We start from the raw sequence: 19,023 nt of genomic DNA on the forward strand, positions 1-19,023 counted from the left end.
AGTACTCAAATCTTAAATGCATTTCCAAGTTTCTTGGTCTTTAAACTGTCGATGATTTACTCATTTTTCTAATGTCTCGATGTCTAATTATTAGATCACACTTTTTTTATGAAAACGCATTATATTTTCTTTCTCGTATGTTGGTTGGCAGTACTTACTACAGAGCTGAGAATCGCAGTTACTGCTGTAGTCATAAAAAAATAATTTATTTTTATTATACATTATTTCTGATCATAATTTTTGCGTAATGCGATAAGAATATTTCATCATAAATATAATAGTTATTAGTTTTTAAAAACACCGTATAATAAGGCTAATTTATTACAACCATAATTTAACCATGCAGCATTTTTTCATATCTAAATTTAATAAATATCGTTCAAAATTCTTTCAATTAAAAAAAGTTAAATATTTAACCACGCTGCCTGCCGTACGTTTATTTGAAGTGCACTGTACTCATGTTTGAACGATCAAGCATGAAAAAGTTGAACTGCACTGATGACAGTGGTTCTACCGGTGGTCATGATTAATAATAGCACTCCGTTGTTGGAAAAACTTGACAAAGAGAATAATCCATTTAAATGACACGCATTTCAATGTTACTTTGCAAATAAGTATGAATAATATCAACACTTCGCTTAACAACCATATAAATAAACCGTGAATGATGTGCGCCGGAGCCACTGTGTTGGATTTCATACGAATTCATACCATCTCTTTTAGGGTTTTCTGGCAGCACTGCCATTACATTGCGTTTGACGTTTCGAATGTCATTTTGCGGTATGTGTTAGTTCTGTCGCGCCAAAACTCTCCATAGGAAAGGTACAATAAAAGGCAGTTCCGATTGTACGCATAAACCAGCAGAGTGTTTTTCGTCAGAGCTTTTTCCGAAATTACAACAGGTTATGGGCCCAGTATTTGCCCAGCAGAGTGAAGAACGAAAAGTAAAGTTTTGCTGGAATAGAAAGGACAGTTCCCATGATGGGCCAGGACGGCATTAATTTCGACAAGTTGGACGGGCGGTCTAACTTCTCGACATGGGAGAAGAAAATGGCTGCATTTTTACGTACAAGAGATTTGTACAAGTGCGTTCTTCCAGCACCACAGACGGAAACAGACGAAGATAAGCTGTCGCGAGCTGCAGGATGGATCTTCCTTGCGTGTGAAGACCATATTACGCATCATTTCGGAAAGGATGACTCGCCGCTGCAAATATGGGAAGCGCTTCGAAAAACTTTTGCAGAAACCGGTCAAGGGCTACACCTACAGGCGGTGATGACACTTTCGCACACATACAGGGCCGATTGTGTTTCGAACGATGAATATGTGGGGCGAATGATGGAAGCCTGGAGACGCTGTACCGAAGTGGGCATTAAGTTTGAAGACAATATTGTGGCGTTGTTTATGATCGGAAATTTGGGACCGCAATACGAAGCTTTTCGGCAGAGCCTTATTGGAAGTGGCCAAACCATCACGGTAGATCGAGTAAAGGCAGGGCTTTTGGAATTGACTCCTCTCCAAAGCCAAGTTCCAGACACAGCATACTACAGTGGACCGCGACCGCATAAAGAACAATCACAAAAATACAAATCCCACATAAAGTGCCATAAATGTGGAAAAATGGGACACTATAAGAACAAGTGTCGAAGTGTTAGTGATAGATCGGGAGGTAGCAGCGGTATTAGTGGTAGTGTCAGTGGTGCAGACGCGAACAAAACAGCAGAAGCAAAGTACGCAAGCGCATTGTCTGCTAGTTTCGCAGAAATGTCCGGTGGATGGTACCTGGATAGCGGAGCATCTTGCCACATGACGTCGAGACGCGACATTCTCAGTGACTTTCGTGCTTCGGAGAAGCAAACAATCACTGTTGCCGACGACAGGAAGCTAAAGGTGGAAGGTTGTGGATCAGCCGTCGTAACGATTGGTGGGAAACAATTGCTTCTTAGAAACGTTTTGTTTGTTCCTCAACTTAAAGCTAATTTGATTTCGCTTGATGTGGCATCGCGCATGGGCCATCGGATTATTATTGAAAATGGCGTTTTGAAAGTGATCAAAAACAGTTGTGGATCCGTCCTGATTGAGACGCCGTCGAGTGGAGGTGTTTTCAAAATAGAAGCAAAGCACGTGAAATGTTTGCTTGTTAAGGACGACGGAGTAATCGAATGGCACAGGAAGATGGGTCACATGAGCTACCAAGGTTTGAATAACCTTAAGAAAGTGTGTAGTGACGTTCAATTCGAGGGTACGCAGGAAGACATTCGTGGTTGCATCAGCTGTGCTGAAGGAAAGCAGACCAGAGCGCCGTTTCGCAAGAAAGATGCCATCATCAAAACAACGAGGATTTTGGACCTAGTGCACACTGACGTTTGCGGACCAATGAGCACATCATTAGGTGGATCCAGGTATTTTGTTGTTTTTATTGACGATTTTTCTCGAAAAGTATTTGTTTACTTCTTGAAGGAAAAATCAGCAGTGGTTGAGACGTTCCGCAGGTTTAAGGCGGAAGTAGAAAACCAAACAGGCGTACATATAAAGCGGCTTCGATCGGACAACGGCACAGAGTTCGTGAACAAAGAAATGTTGGAGATTTGTCAGGCATCCGGAATCATCCACGAGAAGGCTCCGCCATACACACCAGAGCTGAACGGTGTATCTGAGCGGATGAATCGGACATTAATTGAACGAGCACGTTGCATGATATCGGATGGTAATCTTGATCGAGCACTTTGGGCTGAGGCTGTACAACACGCGGCGTTCATTGTAAACAGATCGGTGAATCGTTCCCTAGGAAATCGGTGTCCGGAAGAAATTTGGACGGGAGAGAAACCAGACCTCGCATCACTGAAGATTTTCGGAAATCCGGCAATGGTTCTTTTGCCCAAAGTAATGCGTAGAAAATGGGACCCGAAAGCAGTGGAAATGCAGTTCGTAGGTTATTCCGATAAAGTATTTCGATTCTATTGGCCGAAGACCAAACGAGTATACACCAGTAGGGATGCAACGTTTCTGCCTCAAACACCTATGAAGACTGGTTCTTTGTTTAAAGTAGATGAGGACGATGATGTTGAAAGTGGAACAACTTCAGTTGGGGCATGTAGTCGTAGAAAAACTGGAACAAAGACAGATTCCGTAATCAAGACCGAAACAGTAAATCAGCTTGATTCTTCTTGTGATGAGGAATATGAAGATGCCGAAGGCGCTGATAATCACGATTGCGGTGAAAATAGGATTGAAGATCAACCTATCTTAAGACGATCGCAGCGGACAGCTCGTCCTATCGTACGCGAAGATTTCGTCTCCTATTTCGCTAGAGATTGTAGCCCAGAGGATCCAAAAGATCGTGAAGATGCATTGAAGACGCATGATGCTCGATTCTGGGAAAGGGCAATGCAAGAAGAGTTGTCTTCATTTGAAAGCAATCAGAGCTGGACATTAGTGGATCTTCCACCGGGTCGTAAAGCCATAAGAACGAAATGGGTGTTTAAGAGAAAGCGCGCAGAAGACGGTAGCGTTTTGCGACATAAAGCGCGCCTGGTCGCCAAGGGATGTAGTCAAAAGTACGGCGTTGATTATGCTGAAACCTTTTCACCAGTTGTGCGTTATGGCTCGCTACGGTTATTGATCGCTATGGCTGCCCAAAAGGGTATGAATATTGACCAGATGGACGCAGTTACCGCGTACCTTCAAGGAAGGTTGAAGGAGGAAATCTACGTAATGCAGCCGGAAGGGTTCGAAGATGGCACGGGCAGAGTTTGCAAGCTGAACAAGGCAATGTATGGCCTTAAACAAAGCGGACGTTGCTGGAACAAATGCCTAGATGAAGCATTATTATCATTCGACCTAAGAAGATCTGCCGAAGACCCTTGCGTCTATTACAATACCGACAGTAGTTTGGTAGTTGCTATATATGTCGATGATATACTGATATTTTGGTCTGACGTAAAAGTACGTGATGAGCTCAAGGCTAAACTGTCGGAAACTTTCTTAATGAAAGATTTGGGTCGAGCTCGTACATGTGTAGGTATGACAATAACCTATGGTGACGATATGATCAGCATCGATCAGACCAAATACGCAACAGAGATAGTCCATCGCTTTGGCATGCAAGATTGTAAGCCAGTGTCTTCGCCGTGTGATGTTTCACACAAGTTAGCCGCAGCATCTGGAGATACTAATGATAACGTGCCGTATCGTGAAGCTGTTGGAGCTTTACTTTACCTGGTACAGGGTACCAGACCGGATTTGGCCTTTGCAGTCAGTAATGTTAGCCGCTACAACGATCGCCGTGATAGTACACATTGGATTGCGGTGAAGAGAATTTTGAGATATCTCAAAGGGACCGTTGATTATAAGATCAGTTATCGTCGTGGATCGGGTGAATACATCAGCGGCTACGTCGACGCAGATTGGGCCAGCGAACGAGACGATTGCAGATCGTATTCTGGTTACGTCTTCAAGTTAGCAGAGGGAGCTGTGTCGTGGTCGTGTAAACGGCAGGCATCGGTCGCGGTTTCCAGCACTGAAGCGGAGTACATCGCAATGACTCATGCAACCAAGGAGGCGATTTGGTTGCTTCGCTTTATGAACCAATTCAAAAAGCAGAAGAGGATTGAGTTGTACTGTGACAATCAGAGTGCGATGGTAATGGCTAGTAGAGAAGCGTATAGTTCCCGTGCTAAGCACATTGATGTAAGCTATCATTTCATTCGTGAGCATGTATGTAGCGGTTTATTACATCTTCAATACGTTCCATCAGCAAATAATATCGCAGACGGGTTAACGAAGGGTGTGAACGGAATTAAAATGAAGTTTTGTGTAGAAGGATTCGGGATGTACGCTTCCTAGTGGATAAGGGACAGAAATGGTATGATCCGAGTTGGGGTGTTGGATTTCATACGAATTCATACCATCTCTTTTAGGGTTTTCTGGCAGCACTGCCATTACATTGCGTTTGACGTTTCGAATGTCATTTTGCGGTATGTGTTAGTTCTGTCGCGCCAAAACTCTCCATAGGAAAGGTACAATAAAAGGCAGTTCCGATTGTACGCATAAACCAGCAGAGTGTTTTTCGTCAGAGCTTTTTCCGAAATTACAACACACTGCTATCACACGATCGTATGGTGGATCGCCGGCTCAACTCAAATCATTGCTCAACATGACACAGTGGGACGGTAAAGGACAAAGTTCAGCCAAAGTATTTTTTAATCATCTTAGGACAAAAAACAGCAAGTAAACGAACTAGTTGATACAATATACATATTTTTTAAGTTATTTCGCTTAATAAAAATATATTCTTTATGTACTGCATAATGTTGTTAAACCGTATTTAAAACAAATTTATTTCTTATTGCTAGCTTTTAAATATTTAAAAAAGTAAATTGTGCAATTGTGTTTTGCTGCACTGATTGTTTAACTTCGTTACATATGGTATAAACCCTTTTTATAGCTTACGCCATTCGCCAGATAAACGTTTTAAATTATTGTAAACACATATCTCGAATCAGAACAGTAAAGTAAAAATCAAAAACACCCAATTCTTTGCTCAATACTGTATTATGCTTCTCACTATTAGCCGGTATCGTCCGTTTATGGACGAAGCAATGCAGAGACCCCAGACGAATGGTGGAGGTCCGGAAATGGCAATGTAAAACGATTGCTGACCAAAGCCTTTGGATCGCAATGCACTATGGGAAGATGGATTTTTTAAATTATTTTTTTCATATTTTAACGTAAAATGCATCAGTGCGCTACATTTACAATTACGATGGTAAGACGTGGCAGAATAATCACTGCCGCATATTGTGGAAGCATCTAGTTTTGTGATCATTACTACAGGATCACAATTTCAGGATCAGGACTTTCCAATTCTATCAAATCAATATACAAAATTACCACTTTTTAGGCCGATTAGTGGTACTTGCAATTGCTTCGCATTAAACAACACACACACACACACTTACTCTACGCGAACCTGGAAACGATACAAAACCTAGCTTAAATTGTTTAGCAAGTGAGCAAAATTTTTATTCCACGCGTTGTATGACCGTTGCCCATTGTGTGATGGTATCTTGCAAGCCCGATGGCTGTTGTTATGCTCTCAGCGCTCTCTTCTTCATTCAAAACGAGCCGCGCAGCGCGAACTGACGCGCTTGTCTAAACGTTCCGGCCCGCATTCCGAAGCCCGCGAGCGTTTCTTTCTGCGTTTACGACTCCGAACTTTTGCAGTTGAGTTGAGGTGCTATCATTCAATTTCTGGTCATTGTTGTGGTCCAATCAATACTGCTCGATTGCCCAGCATAGTGTCTAGTTGGTGGGGTTAATTGTTACCGGTGCCATTTGTGTTGTGGCTAGCGTGTGTGTGAGTGTGTGTGTGTGTGTGTGTGTGTGGTTGTGCATGTGCATCTGAGTGGTGTATCTTTCGTACGCAGAAGCAGGTGAATTGCTTTTTATCAGCCACTGAAAACATCAACAATCTGCGTGGCGGCGGCAGCTGTCTTAAAGGTAAACAAACACACACACCACTATCACTACCGACTGAACGAAGCGATGAAATCAAGAGGAATGAAGAGGAGGCTTTGTCATGCTAGAGAGGCCCCCCATCTGAAGTGATTACAGCGCGTGGCCGATACAAAACCGGGACAAAAATCGGACAACAGAACGGTGCTACAGTGAGATAAAATGCCACGCAGCCCGGTTGGCCATCCTCTGTAGGCTTCGAGAACGTGATTGCCGGTGAACAGAGGAAATTTATTTTCTCTGTCGTGTACGTGTGTTTGTTTGTGATCCGCGCATGCATAGTGGTGTGAAGAGAAAACAACAAAAATCGGCTTGATCTGCGGCTGCTGATGCTGCTGGAGGCTGTGGAAGCCACCAGCCCAGCGAGCTACGGGAATTCGATCGATGTAAAAGGTTCGAGAAAGTGAAAGATAAAGAACGGCCGATTTGAGCTGATTCATTTTTTTCTCGCGGTGGTCCGTGGACTTACGTGTTCAGGCTGGCTCCCAATGCTCTGCTGGAAAGTGGTAGACTTTGGACCGGTCGCGGTTGGTTCTGTCCAGTGACTCGAGCTCTGATCTCGGATCACCGAGAACAGGATCTCGAATGGGGAGGACAATAAAAATGTATATTCTTGCACCACACACACACACACATACAGACACTCCCAGAACAGTGCGAAGCGATGAACAGAATGTGGCCAGAATCTGTGGGAGCTATTGATGAAGACCCATCCCAGGCGTACAGTGTGTGGCAAAATGTTTGAAGTTGTGTGCTCTCCTGTGCTGCCACGGTGGCTTCTTCAGAACAAACGGTTAGATGGCACGGTTTCGGTGGCTTAATTAGCGACGTTGTTGCTGTCGTCGAGCATAGCGTATTGTTGAGCCATTAGAATCTAAAAACACATTTGCGGCTAGATCTCATCGCTAGAGTTTATTCCCTGCAAACTCTGACCCCTCCTGTCGGTCAGTTAGGTTTTGCTCTGGCACCAATTGTTCGGTGTTTAAGCGCGGAACGTCTAAAGCCACCGATGGGGGGCCTTGCTCCCCTTCAAGCATTCGGGGGTTCCGGAACAAAGTGAATTATAGTCAAAATAGCATGGGAACGCTTCCCATGAACCGGTGAAGAAGAACCCCAAATTTTAAGAACAGAGGGACACACCATGCACGTTAGGCAGGAAAGTCGTCAGCGATTGGAGTGGTGAAGCCGTGAACAAAAAAAAACCCAAGTAGTAGTAGCCTCACACCTCCGGTGGATTGTATGTTTTATCGTAAACATATATGCATCCAGCCGTTAATATGGATTCAACAAAAAAAAACCTTCACCCGCTCGTATGTGTGTGTAGCGTAAAGTCGGTCAAACAGAAGAAACTGCGAAAGTAATCGAGCGATAAACCAACATCGAGCTGATTGTGCGGTTCGAAAGAAAGGAAATAATTATTTATTAACAAACTCATCGATCATTCAGCACAGATACACGTTTCTTGTTGTCAGAAGTAGTACGATGTCTTATCGAGACGGGTCAGAAAAGCTGATAATTTTGTTACTTTGCCTCGATGTATTTGTATATTCACCTTTTGCCCAGCTTCGCACAAGCTCTGCAGAGTAGCAGCAGTTATTTGATCATCTGTGATCAAGCAGTCCGTTGAGTCACTAATTTCCTTTTAAATCCGTTACGAATCTTTATTTGTAGGTTTGATGATTTTGAGTGTGAATTTCATGACTCAACTGACACTTAAGCTTCTAGCGCTGTAGGCTGCGTCACACAGGCTCTTGTTTCAGTGGTGAATCAGTTGCCCGATTGATTGGGTTTCGTCACTCACGGATGTCCTGAGCCGAATGAATCCCTTTTGAGATGTTCAAGATGTACAACAACCATCACACTGGCGAATGTTATTTAAATATGGGGTTTCAATCGATATAATGGAACTTAAATCGCTCTTCTTCTTCCTTGGCACTACAACCCCAAGAGGTCTCGGCCTGCCAAGTCTGGCTTTCTGTGACTTAATTTTACCCGTAGTAAAGTAGAAATGGTTTTGTCCGGGGGCTACAGCGGTCTGTATGGGATTTGAACTCAGGTCCTGCCGTGTGAAGACCGGTGCCGTTATCGTCTCGGTTGCCGGACCGCCCCACGCACAGAGAATTTAAAAAAATCGAGTGGACCGTTCGGTTGCTTTGAAAATTGCATATTTTTCCGGCCTGTATCATATGTATGTATAAACTGCAGCGTCTTATGAACTTCGTGTTTAGTTTACGATAAATTAGACACCACAAAGATTTTTTTAATACTGCAAAGTTTTTTAAACTTACAGAGTTATTTTTTATGACCCTCTTAAACTACTCATGCGCGTTTGCGTTGTCTTTTGGCAGCTAGTTTAATTTACTTAGCCGCTTCACTAGTTGACCGAAGCTCTGAAGCCTGCGCAACAACCAGTAACGGGTTCATTAGTCGTCCAGTTGCCTAACAATGGCATTTAAGTAAAAATATTAAACAGGTTCACCGGTGGGATAGCCCGTGTTTCCCTCTCGAAACCATAAACGCAAACTGGAAACGTACTGACACGATGCATAATGTGTTCCTGCAAAGACTGGTCTCACAGAAATGTCGATTAAAGCTATCAAAAGGCTATAAATTATCAATCCTTTCTGATTGTCCCGCTGCAATATCCCCATAACCTGACGCCAGTCACAGGATAATATAAAAATGCCGCCAATGCATACACCCTAACGATCATGCAATAACGACGCCGTCCTGCTGCCCACCACACGCCTTCACACCCTTTTCTTGCGAGGTTTTATCGCATATTTGTTCCCCACAGTGCAGCGCTAATTCTTTTCTCCTTCTTGCTTCCAAAATACGGCTCAAGATTGAGAAGAAAACAGAAACAACAAAATAATGGCCGTGCTAATAGTTGTGTTTTTCTTTTCTTTTCATCGCGAATGATTGTTGTGTTATCATGTTTGCCGGGCCGAATTCTGCAGGGCACCCCGCAGTACTACCAGGAACTGCAGCAGCAGCAGCACCCTCGTGACTACGACGACCCGGACGCGGACGAGGAGGCAGAGATGGAGGCGGAGCGCGATTTGGCCGAAGACGCGCAGTGGAAGCGGATACAGCAAAACACGTTCACGCGCTGGGCCAATGAGCACCTGAAGATCATCAACCAAACAATTGCCAATCTCGAGAGCGATCTGTCCGATGGTTTGCGGCTGATCGCGCTAATCGAGGTTCTGTCACAGAAGCGCATGAGCAAACACAACAAGCGGCCCACCTTCCGCAGCCAGAAGCTGGAGAATGTGTCCGTCGCGCTCAAGTTCCTCGAGGTGGAGGGCATCAAAATTGTCAACATCGGTAAGTATAAATACGTATGTAAATGCTTTAACCGTACAGGTGGTGGAAAATCCGCGATCGCATTTCCAAAGCCAAAGTTTCATGGCCGCTGCACGCATGGTATACACACATATACGAGCAGCTGCAAAGAACGTACATCAAGCTTTGCGAAAACTTAAAATAAAGCAAACCCCCACCCGTTCAACATTGTTATGCTCGTCGCGTCGTTTTTCGGGCGCGTTTCGGAACGTTGTTTTGTGGCTGTGTGTTGTGTTGTGGACACACAAGCACCTTGGGAATATCCGGCAGTGGAGAGGTTGGAGCCTCGGGTTTTGCTGCTCGCAAACTCACTGCCTGCTGCAGTCGGTCTAACCTGTTTGAGCGCATCTTCCACGTGCCTTCGCATGTATGCCGCCAGCCCCTTTGCTAAAATTTCATTATTGAGTGGTTCATCTTTACGCGTCGTCGAGTCGGACGAGAGAAAAACGATTCTTCCGCAAAGGCGTTTTGAAGAGCGAACACGAAGCTGGTATGAGATGGGCTGCAAAGAACAAGCCCAACACCACAACACTGGGACGAAGTCATTTCGAAGCAGCCGTGCGGACGGAACACTCGGATGGGGCAACCACATACAATGCGCCCTACACAAACTGTTGCTTGCTTCCTCTGCCTTGTGTCTACGCTGGTGGGATGATGATGATGGCCACGGCGACAAGGCGCAAGGGTGGCGATCCTGAAGGCACCGGAATGTGATGTGCTTCTTTGCATCGCAACACTACTACAAAGGTGGCGCAAGCAAAACGATCCACCAAACTGTGTAGAATAACAAAACGCTGGGCTGGTTTGTTTCGTTCGCATTCTCAACAGCTTCGCACGCAATCCGACGACCGACCCAACCGCCAAGATGCGGAAGTTTTTGTGCAAAAAACCACAGGAACGAAACACACGATCGTCGTCGGTCCGCCGCTTTTTTCGGGAGGCAACATTTTGCAAGCTTTTCTTTCGGCCGTGGTTTTCGTGGCCGTTAAAGCATTCTTTTTTTCGGGTATTTGGCAAACTTTTGATGCCATTTTTATGTGTTTGTGTGTGTATACTTTATATTGCTTGTTTAAAGCCAGACAACAGTTAAGGTCTTGTACGTGGTACGCTCGTACTGACAAACGTTAGACTTCAACGAATCGGTGACAACGAACTTGAGACGACATTTTTGTGTTAGGTCGCGCGCCGTCTCCCATATGTTTGCAATGAAAGTTTGCAAAGTAACGTCCCGGTGCCAACTGAAGCTGCACTTTCTCAAGCGATTCCCGACGGCTGGGATTTTGGTGCGATCGCACGATCAAGTGTGTCATATTGGTTTGATCGTTAAAGGGGAATTGTCTGTGCCTAAAGTCATCACACCTCGTTGCAGCAAAGGCAAGAAACGCAAAGGCCGCTTGTGTGGCGAAGATGGCGTGACGGTGGCAAGTTGTTTTACAAATAACTCGGCTAATTAGTTGTGCGTTTTATCGCTTCACTAGGCAGTGAATCGAGCGAAACTAAGCGCTTTGCGGACACTTACACATATAAGGCTGATTGCGCCCGACTTGGGGCCCGAGCGTCGTAAATCTGTCCTCTCCGGTTACCAACTGGCATGCGTCCCAGCTCAAATCAGTGCCAGAGAAAGCCCACAATGAATGATTCAAGGTGAAAAATCCAGCAATCCAACTGTCGAAGAAGATCGAAATATTTGTACACCTTTGGCTAACCGGTTGTTTGGCTCATATTAACACTGTGTGTGGCTGTGTTTGGTATGGGGGTTCGATGCAATTAGAGAAAAGTCGGTCGATCGCCTCAAAGCTGCCGGGGAATGCACTTGACAGTCATAAACTACGGCCTCGGCTGCAACTTACAGTGAGTGAGAAAACATTTGCTATTTACGGGATGGTCGGTACACAGATTGATTGAATCAAACGATTCAAAGAACTACAATTTGTGCCATTTGGCTCCACTGCACTGTAGTTATAATGATGATCCTCCTTTTGATAAAGCAGTCGCTCGTTCAAAAACCTATCGAGTTGTAAGAATAATTAGATGTTGCTCCATAGTTGCTAAATCGAAAAACACGGTAAAGAAATTGTTGAAGATATTAAAGCACACTTATTTATCTGTTTGGTTTATAGACGAATGCAACGAAAGGCTTTGGGTATTATTTTACTTACCTAAATCCATCTTCTTTCGCTGACATCAGCCGTTCCTTATCAGTCACCGACTATCGACTGAACATACTGCAAACTTGCAAATCAGCCCAGAACCACCTCAAACCAACCGTGCAGATATTGCTTTTAGTACGCCGTTAGTCACCGTAAAGTGTCGCTTGGCTATTTGAATAGCTGGCCGCCTTTTCGTCTCGGTACGGGTGCGGCGTCTGATGGATTCCACAAATGCACCTTCTTGTCCTTCGGCAATTTTGCAAGCGCAAGTGCCTTACAACAAGCTGGGCGTGGAGGAGACACGTTTCGATCGGGCTATTCGTGCCAGAAAGCGTCCGATATTGATAAAGATTAACGAACTCGTCGTGCTTGTCTGAGGGGATGTGTGAATTCGTCCAACCAAACAAACGTCTCACAATCTCGATCGACTTCGAAGAATGAAACACCCCGTTCACACTCAAACCGCGATAATGCGCGGCGACGTGACAATTTGCTCGGACGAGCGGCAGGCAGACAGGCAGACATTAGGTCACTTGGCGAACTTTGATGCTCGCGACGGTGGCTCATCAGAACGGTTTTGGTTGATGGCGTCACTTTGGCTTTTAATCGGATGCGATGAAATGCGCTACTCTGCCGCTCGCTACTTCATGACGCCATCCGGCCATTAGCTTTGCAACTGCATGATGCGATGGTGCTGGGACTTTTTTTTGTTTCGTGTACTCCACCGCGGTTAAGGTGACTCGAAATAAAGGTTTTATAAATATACTTCCCAATGTACTCTGGAATATACATCGGACGGGATCGCAAATTATGATTGACAATCAATCACCATTAGCACCGGTGGTCACGCACGAAAGCTTAAAATTGATCGATTGATTAATCGATCCAAACAAACGCGAGGAAAGTAAAAATAACTTTAGCAACTTGGTTGCTTGACACTAAATATGTTGTGCTACATTTGCTCTTCAGCTCGTGCATTTAATAGCGAAAACTCCAAACAATTTAAAAGCAACGGCAACAGGGTTCCATTCCAGAAATGCTTCCCAAAACGAAAAGTCGCTCGACAAGCTTTTGCCCGATTTGGCTCAAAAACTGTCATGAAAGCTAGCTGCGGCTACTCTCACCCGTCTGTGCGCATATGCGTGAAATTTATGCGCAATATTCTCCGGCTCTACGGCACACACCCTGGCTGGCGGTATCCCAGACCACCTTGCACTCATTTCCATTGAATTGATCTCCTCATCGCCATCAAAAAGTGTGGGAGATCGAGGATAGTGTAGGAGAAGAAAGGAGGGGAAGAGAACAGGGAGGGTCGGTCGGTCGGTCGGTTGGTCGGTCGGTGCAGGCAAAGTGGAGCAAGCTAACACAATAAAATAAAGCTTCTCTACTTTTTTTGGGATTCTCGAGCGAGACCCGCTCGACAGCTAAATCAGCAGCGACGGTCGTTTGTGCTGGCCTTGCCGCTTATGGTCTAGCAGCCCCATCGACAGCTCGGGAATCGGATATATCGTTCATATTTGGATGGGCAGTCCTCCAGCATACCTCCAGCGTGTCCAATCGAGGAAACGATGCGCTCAAACAGGTTCTGTGATCCCGGATAAGGGGCGCACAGTGCTCGGTTGTAGATGCCGGCCGGACGATTAGCCGCGTTGCTTCTTCGTCTGGGGCTGTTCGTGGCAATGTGGAGGTACTTCTCGCGCTCGCGCTCGACTACACTTGATCTTGAACCGCTGTGCCGGCGCCCGGTGACGTAATTCTTCGTGAGGAGATGAGATGTTCCTTCCCCATGTTCTGATCACGTACGGCCAACGTGCCTCTGTCGAGGTGATTACGACAGGAAACTGACATGGCACATTTGCATCCTTTTTGCTACATTGAAGATGATATAAAGTGGTATGCAATTCTATCGGCGAACCATCCCGGCGGGTATCGCTGGTCACGAACGGAAAGGGTGGCTGTACAGTGTGAAGAGTACAATGTGAGAACGGCAAATCTTTTGCACAGTCCATCCGTGCAGCAGACCGTAAACGTACATCCCGGACACGTCCGAGGATGTGGGTGCCGAGGGTTGTGAGGTGTGGTTGGCGTCTGAACAACATTCGCTGCACCACTTTTATGTTTCCCTCTTGTGGTGCGTTTCCATCCGTTAACTCTGGAAGCTTTAATTGATGATTTTGTGGGTGGGAACCTCTTATCGAATCAACTTTCTGTGTATTTTGTTACACTGGTGACGAGGTGTGCCATAAGCTGTGTTGGCCTTAGTAACTTTTCATATCTAATTTAGATAGTGTACCTCAATGAACGTACTACTAGTACTGAATGCAGTGCACTTTACACTCAAGGGTTGATTTTGCTCCAGGGACGCACGTGAAGCACGTTCCAAACACTCGTACAGCGTCTAGTCTCGATCGCTTTCCCTTTCGATCGCACCAACCACAACGCCAGCGATGTGCTGGGATGCTTACTGTGCGGTTGCGATTGTTTATGTGCCTATACGTACCTTCCCTGATTGGGCATCATCGTGTGAGACGGACCCGTGCCCATGGATCATGGCGTTGGAACGCGCGTACGCATAATAACCAGCGCATGGCGGCGAGTGGAACGTGCTGTGGTGTGGGTCGTTTCGTTTTTTGACTTCTTCTCTCCTTTGCTTCGAATGCATTTTTGCTACCGACAACCGATCCACTGATCGCAGCCAGCCCAGTGACCAAAGCTGGCCTAAGAAGCAACCCTGACTCGATGACTCAAATGCTAAATATAGGCAAAACAGGCTCCCAAGGAAAATTAGTGCCTTTTCTGCGCTGTACTGCCTATCGCTCCGTTTGTGTGTATGTTTGCGTGTCTGCGCCCGGTGCTCCTTCCACATCACGTGCCTACGACGCGCCGCTACATCCTCTTCCGCTACCTTCCCTTCGGATATCCGCAACACGACGGGTTATGTTGGGCTTTTTATGGAGAGTTTATCTCTCGCGACTCACTACATCACATCGCACATCCACTGCACTGGCCCAGACCAGTGAAAGAGCGCAAGCAAAACCTTGCGGACACTGCCAATGGTGGCAGTGGAATTTAGCGATTTCGGTCTCGCAGCTGCCGATGATGATAGTGTGTGCGTGTGTGCGTTTTATGCTTGGCCCCTTTTTCGACAGTTGAAGAATGCCACTGGCCGATGTGGTTTGCATTGACTTCAAGGGAAGGCGCCTAAAAGCTGCGCACGCGAATCTCTTCCAAGTATTTTCTACATCCTTTATTGTATGGCAATTATTAGCTGTACATAGATGATTGTTTTCCCTACATTTTGTTATGAATTGTTAATTCACAATTTTGTCGATTGTTAAATTGTTTTTGTTATTAGGAAAGAAACAAAAAATGTGCAATGACCTCATTCTGTGCGATTACTAATGCCCTTGAAAAATACCGTTTGCGGTGGGTTTATCGCCTGACGATTTGCTTCCTTTTATAATATTTTTTTAATTGAAAACGTAACTGGGTTAAAAGGGAAAAATAAATCGTACTGACCATAAGTGTTGCCGAAAAATTATTATGTTACTTTTAAGGAAAGTGAATAAGAATATTAGTACAAAACTGCTCCTAAAAACTTAATTCACCCTATAAAAGCTATTGCATTCAAGCGATCTTCATTAAGAAAGTTTAGCGTTCAAGCTTAGGCAGTTATTCACTAAAGCTTACTGTTCCCCCCTTTCAGATTCTTCGGACATTGTGGACTGCAAGCTAAAGCTGATTATGGGCCTGATTTGGACATTGATTCTGCACTACTCCATCTCGCTGCCAATGTGGGAAGGGGACGAAAATGGAGACAATCTCGCCAACGGTAACGGGGCCTCACCGAAGCAGCGACTGATGAACTGGATACACCGGCTGGTACCGGATCTTCCCATCAACAACTTCACCTCGGACTGGACCAACGGTAAAGCTGTCGGAGCGCTGGTCGACGCTGTTGCGCCCGGTCTCTGTCCGGACTGGCCAATGTGGGACCCGAAAGATGCGGTACAGAATGCGGCCGAAGCGATGGGCCTGGCGGACGACTGGCTGAACGTACGTCAGCTCATCCGACCGGAGGAAATGGTGAATCCCAACATTGATGAACAATCGATGATGACGTATCTGTCCCAATACCCGAACGCCAAGTTGAAGCCAGGAGCTCCACTTCGACCGCGCACTAATCACAGCAGGTAAGTTGTGGTACAGTAGTGCTGAATAGGGGTAATTTCTACGTTCAAAACCTCAGAAGGAGGTTTGGAGATTCGCTCTGCTGCTGAGCGAATTCCAAGAGTCGAAATCGTTTATTCATTTAGAATGGAATGCATTTGCAAAACTACCAGTATGGATAATTGAGTTTGCGTCTCTAGTTCCTGATTTCCTGTGCCCGTCCCAGTAGTTCCTTTTCCACCCATAAGCCTCGTTGAACTTTTTAACTCCCATCTAAACACCTCAGCCCACAAACATCAAACACACATGCCAGCACAACAGTGTCGATTGGTTGCGGTTCTACGTCCACAATCGTGTTGTACTATCAATTTTTCTTTATGTTTTCTTTTTTTCTTTTTCTTTTCTACCCTTCTACTTTCTTCTACTCGACAATACAAATTCCGATGTATGCACACTTACCTTTTACATTGCAGTGTTCCACCGCCGCGGTAAGTCGCTGCTGCAAAGGAATATAGCATCTTATAGGGCTAGTGATTTACTGTTGACTTTTTCAGTTCATGTTTCACCATCTCTATTGCGCTACTAAATACAGTTATGCAGTCTGCCGCGCGTTAAACCTTTGCCGTTCCCCACTATTTCGGAAACCACAATATGTAACAACTCGATGTGTGATGCAAAACACACTTATGCTCCGCAAATTCTTCAAAAGCACACTCTCGATACCGCGAGCGCCTGTTTGCTGTTGTATACTTGCTTTACGTACCACTGTCGATTCTTGCTCTTGTTCCTTACGATTATCGGCTGGTTCCTTTGTAACTAAAAAAGTCGCATACGAAAGTGATTGATAAACGCTCCTCCTGTTCGTTACTTACACTGTGCTTGATAGGAAACTTGGAAGATTGCTGGATTTGGATAAAAAAAAAAAACAGCGAACTAAAAACGTTATGATGGAATTATATCAAAATTGCCCTTTTCGATACACAAATCATGTATTGCGTCAAATCTCTTTCTGTCTGCGTACACAGTTGTCTTCTCTGTTTCCTTTATTGGCGCGTGCGTGTGTGTTTGTGTGTGTATGTGTGATTTTGATGTAAATATATCGCTCAGCATAATTATACGCCAAACAGATCGATCAGAAAATTTTTACCTCTTTGCTTATGATAACCTTTAACTAATCCGATTCTTTTTCTTCTCTCTCTCTCTCTCTCTCTCTCTCTCTCTCTCTCTGGCTTCACTTTACGATCCATTCAACAGGGTGCGCGCATACGGTCCAGGAATTGAGCCAACTGGTCCAACGGTGGGAGCTCCAGCGAACTTTACCGTGGAAACGTTTTCGGCTGGCAAGGGCAACGTTGACGTAGCCGTACACAATCCGAACGGCAACCCGGAAAAAGTTGACTGCCGCTTCAACAACGACAAGAACCTAACGTACTCCGTCTCGTACATCCCGAAGCTGGAGGGTCCGCACAAAGTGTACGTCAAGTTTAACGGGCGCGACATTCCGAAGAGCCCGTACGAGGTGCAGGTGGAAAGTCAAGCGGGCGATGCGTCGAAGGTGACGGCAAGCGGGCCTGGCCTGCTGCCGGACGGTGTAGTAGTTGGCAAGCAAACGTATTTCGATATCACGACGAAAGACGCGGGCAAGGGTACGCCAGAGGTGATCATTCTTGATCCTGCAAACCACAAGACATCGGTAGCGGCCAAGCTGCGCCAGGTCGGCACGGACCAGTGGCGGTGCGAGTACACGGCCAAGCAGGTCGGGCTGCACTCAGTCAACGTGTTCTTCTGCGGCCAGCAGATCCGCGGCAGTCCTTACGGGGTGCGTGTCGCCCCGGTATGCGATCCGCGCAAGGTGCGAGCGAGCGGACGAGGGTTACAGCCGGTCGGTGTTCGCGTGAACGATGATGACGTCACGTTCCGCATATTTACCGAGGGCGCCGGAGAAGGCATCCCGGAGGTGAAGATATTCGGCCCAGGCGGGGTCGTACCGGAGCATAGCATCCGCAAGCTAGATGCCACCACGTACGAGGCACAATACATTCCACTGAAGGAGGGTCGTTATAAAATCCTGGTGCTGTACGGCGGCCAGGAAATCCCCAAATCCCCGTTCGAGGTTACGGTCGGACCACAGAAACACACCTCAATCGTGGCGTACGGCCCGGGACTGAAATCGGGCATGGTTGGCCAACCGGCCTGTTTCGTCGTTGAGACGAATGGAGAAACTGGCAATCTTGGATTCAGCATCGCCGGTCCTTCCCAGGCCGAAATCGAGTGTCACGATAACGGGGATGGATCCGCACTAGTCAAATACCATCCGACCGCACCGGGCGAGTACGCCGTGCACATTCTTTGCGACAACGAGGACATCCCGAAAAGCCCGCACATCGCCCAGGTACTTCCGAAGGCGGATGATTTCCACCCGGAGCTGGTGAAGGTGACAGGACCGGGCGTGGAAAAGACCGGAGGTGTGATCGTGGGTAAACCGACCGCATTCACCGTCGATGCGACCCGTGCCGGTTCGGCACCGCTGGAGGTGAAAATAAACGACGTTTTCTCCAACACCATTGCGCACAAGATCACACAAACGGAGAGCGGGGTGAAGAAGGTCTCGTACACCGCCCCCTCGGCTGAACCGGTCACGGTAGAGGTGAATTACGGTGGCGTTGCCGTACCGCAATCACCATTCCGTGTGAACGTTTCCACTCCACTGGACGCATCGAAAGTGCAGTTCTTCGGACCATGGTTGGAGCCAGGTGTCAAGCCGAACGCGGCTACACACTTCAACGTGGATGCAAGGTAAGAAAAAAGCACATTGGTGTACATTGAAACAAGCTCCACC

At 46.2% G+C, this 19,023-nt stretch overlaps 1 protein-coding gene across 10 annotated transcripts in view; it reads left to right on the forward strand.

Annotated features, from left to right (window-relative positions):
* LOC118507881 (filamin-A) overlaps positions 1–19,023 on the forward strand; it is a 55,911-nt gene that overhangs the window by 5,335 nt on the left and 31,553 nt on the right. For 5 of the 10 annotated variants that reach the window (XM_036047092.1, XM_036047101.1, XM_036047096.1 and 2 more), the window contains exons 3-6: positions 9,477–9,846; positions 15,721–16,207; positions 16,658–16,672; positions 17,439–18,980. In XM_036047092.1, coding sequence (XP_035902985.1) covers positions 9,477–9,846; positions 15,721–16,207; positions 16,658–16,672; positions 17,439–18,980 — 2,414 coding nt within the window. Of the gene's footprint in view, positions 1–6,113; positions 6,502–6,713; positions 6,910–9,476; positions 9,847–15,720; positions 16,208–16,657; positions 16,673–17,438; positions 18,981–19,023 lie in introns of those variants that run through there. The other 5 variants (XM_036047097.1, XM_036047102.1, XM_036047098.1 and 2 more) reach the window with 4 other exon arrangements.

Source organism: Anopheles stephensi, chromosome 2 (genome assembly GCF_013141755.1).
Source record: "Anopheles stephensi strain Indian chromosome 2, UCI_ANSTEP_V1.0, whole genome shotgun sequence".
Lineage (NCBI taxonomy): Eukaryota > Metazoa > Arthropoda > Insecta > Diptera > Culicidae > Anopheles > Anopheles stephensi.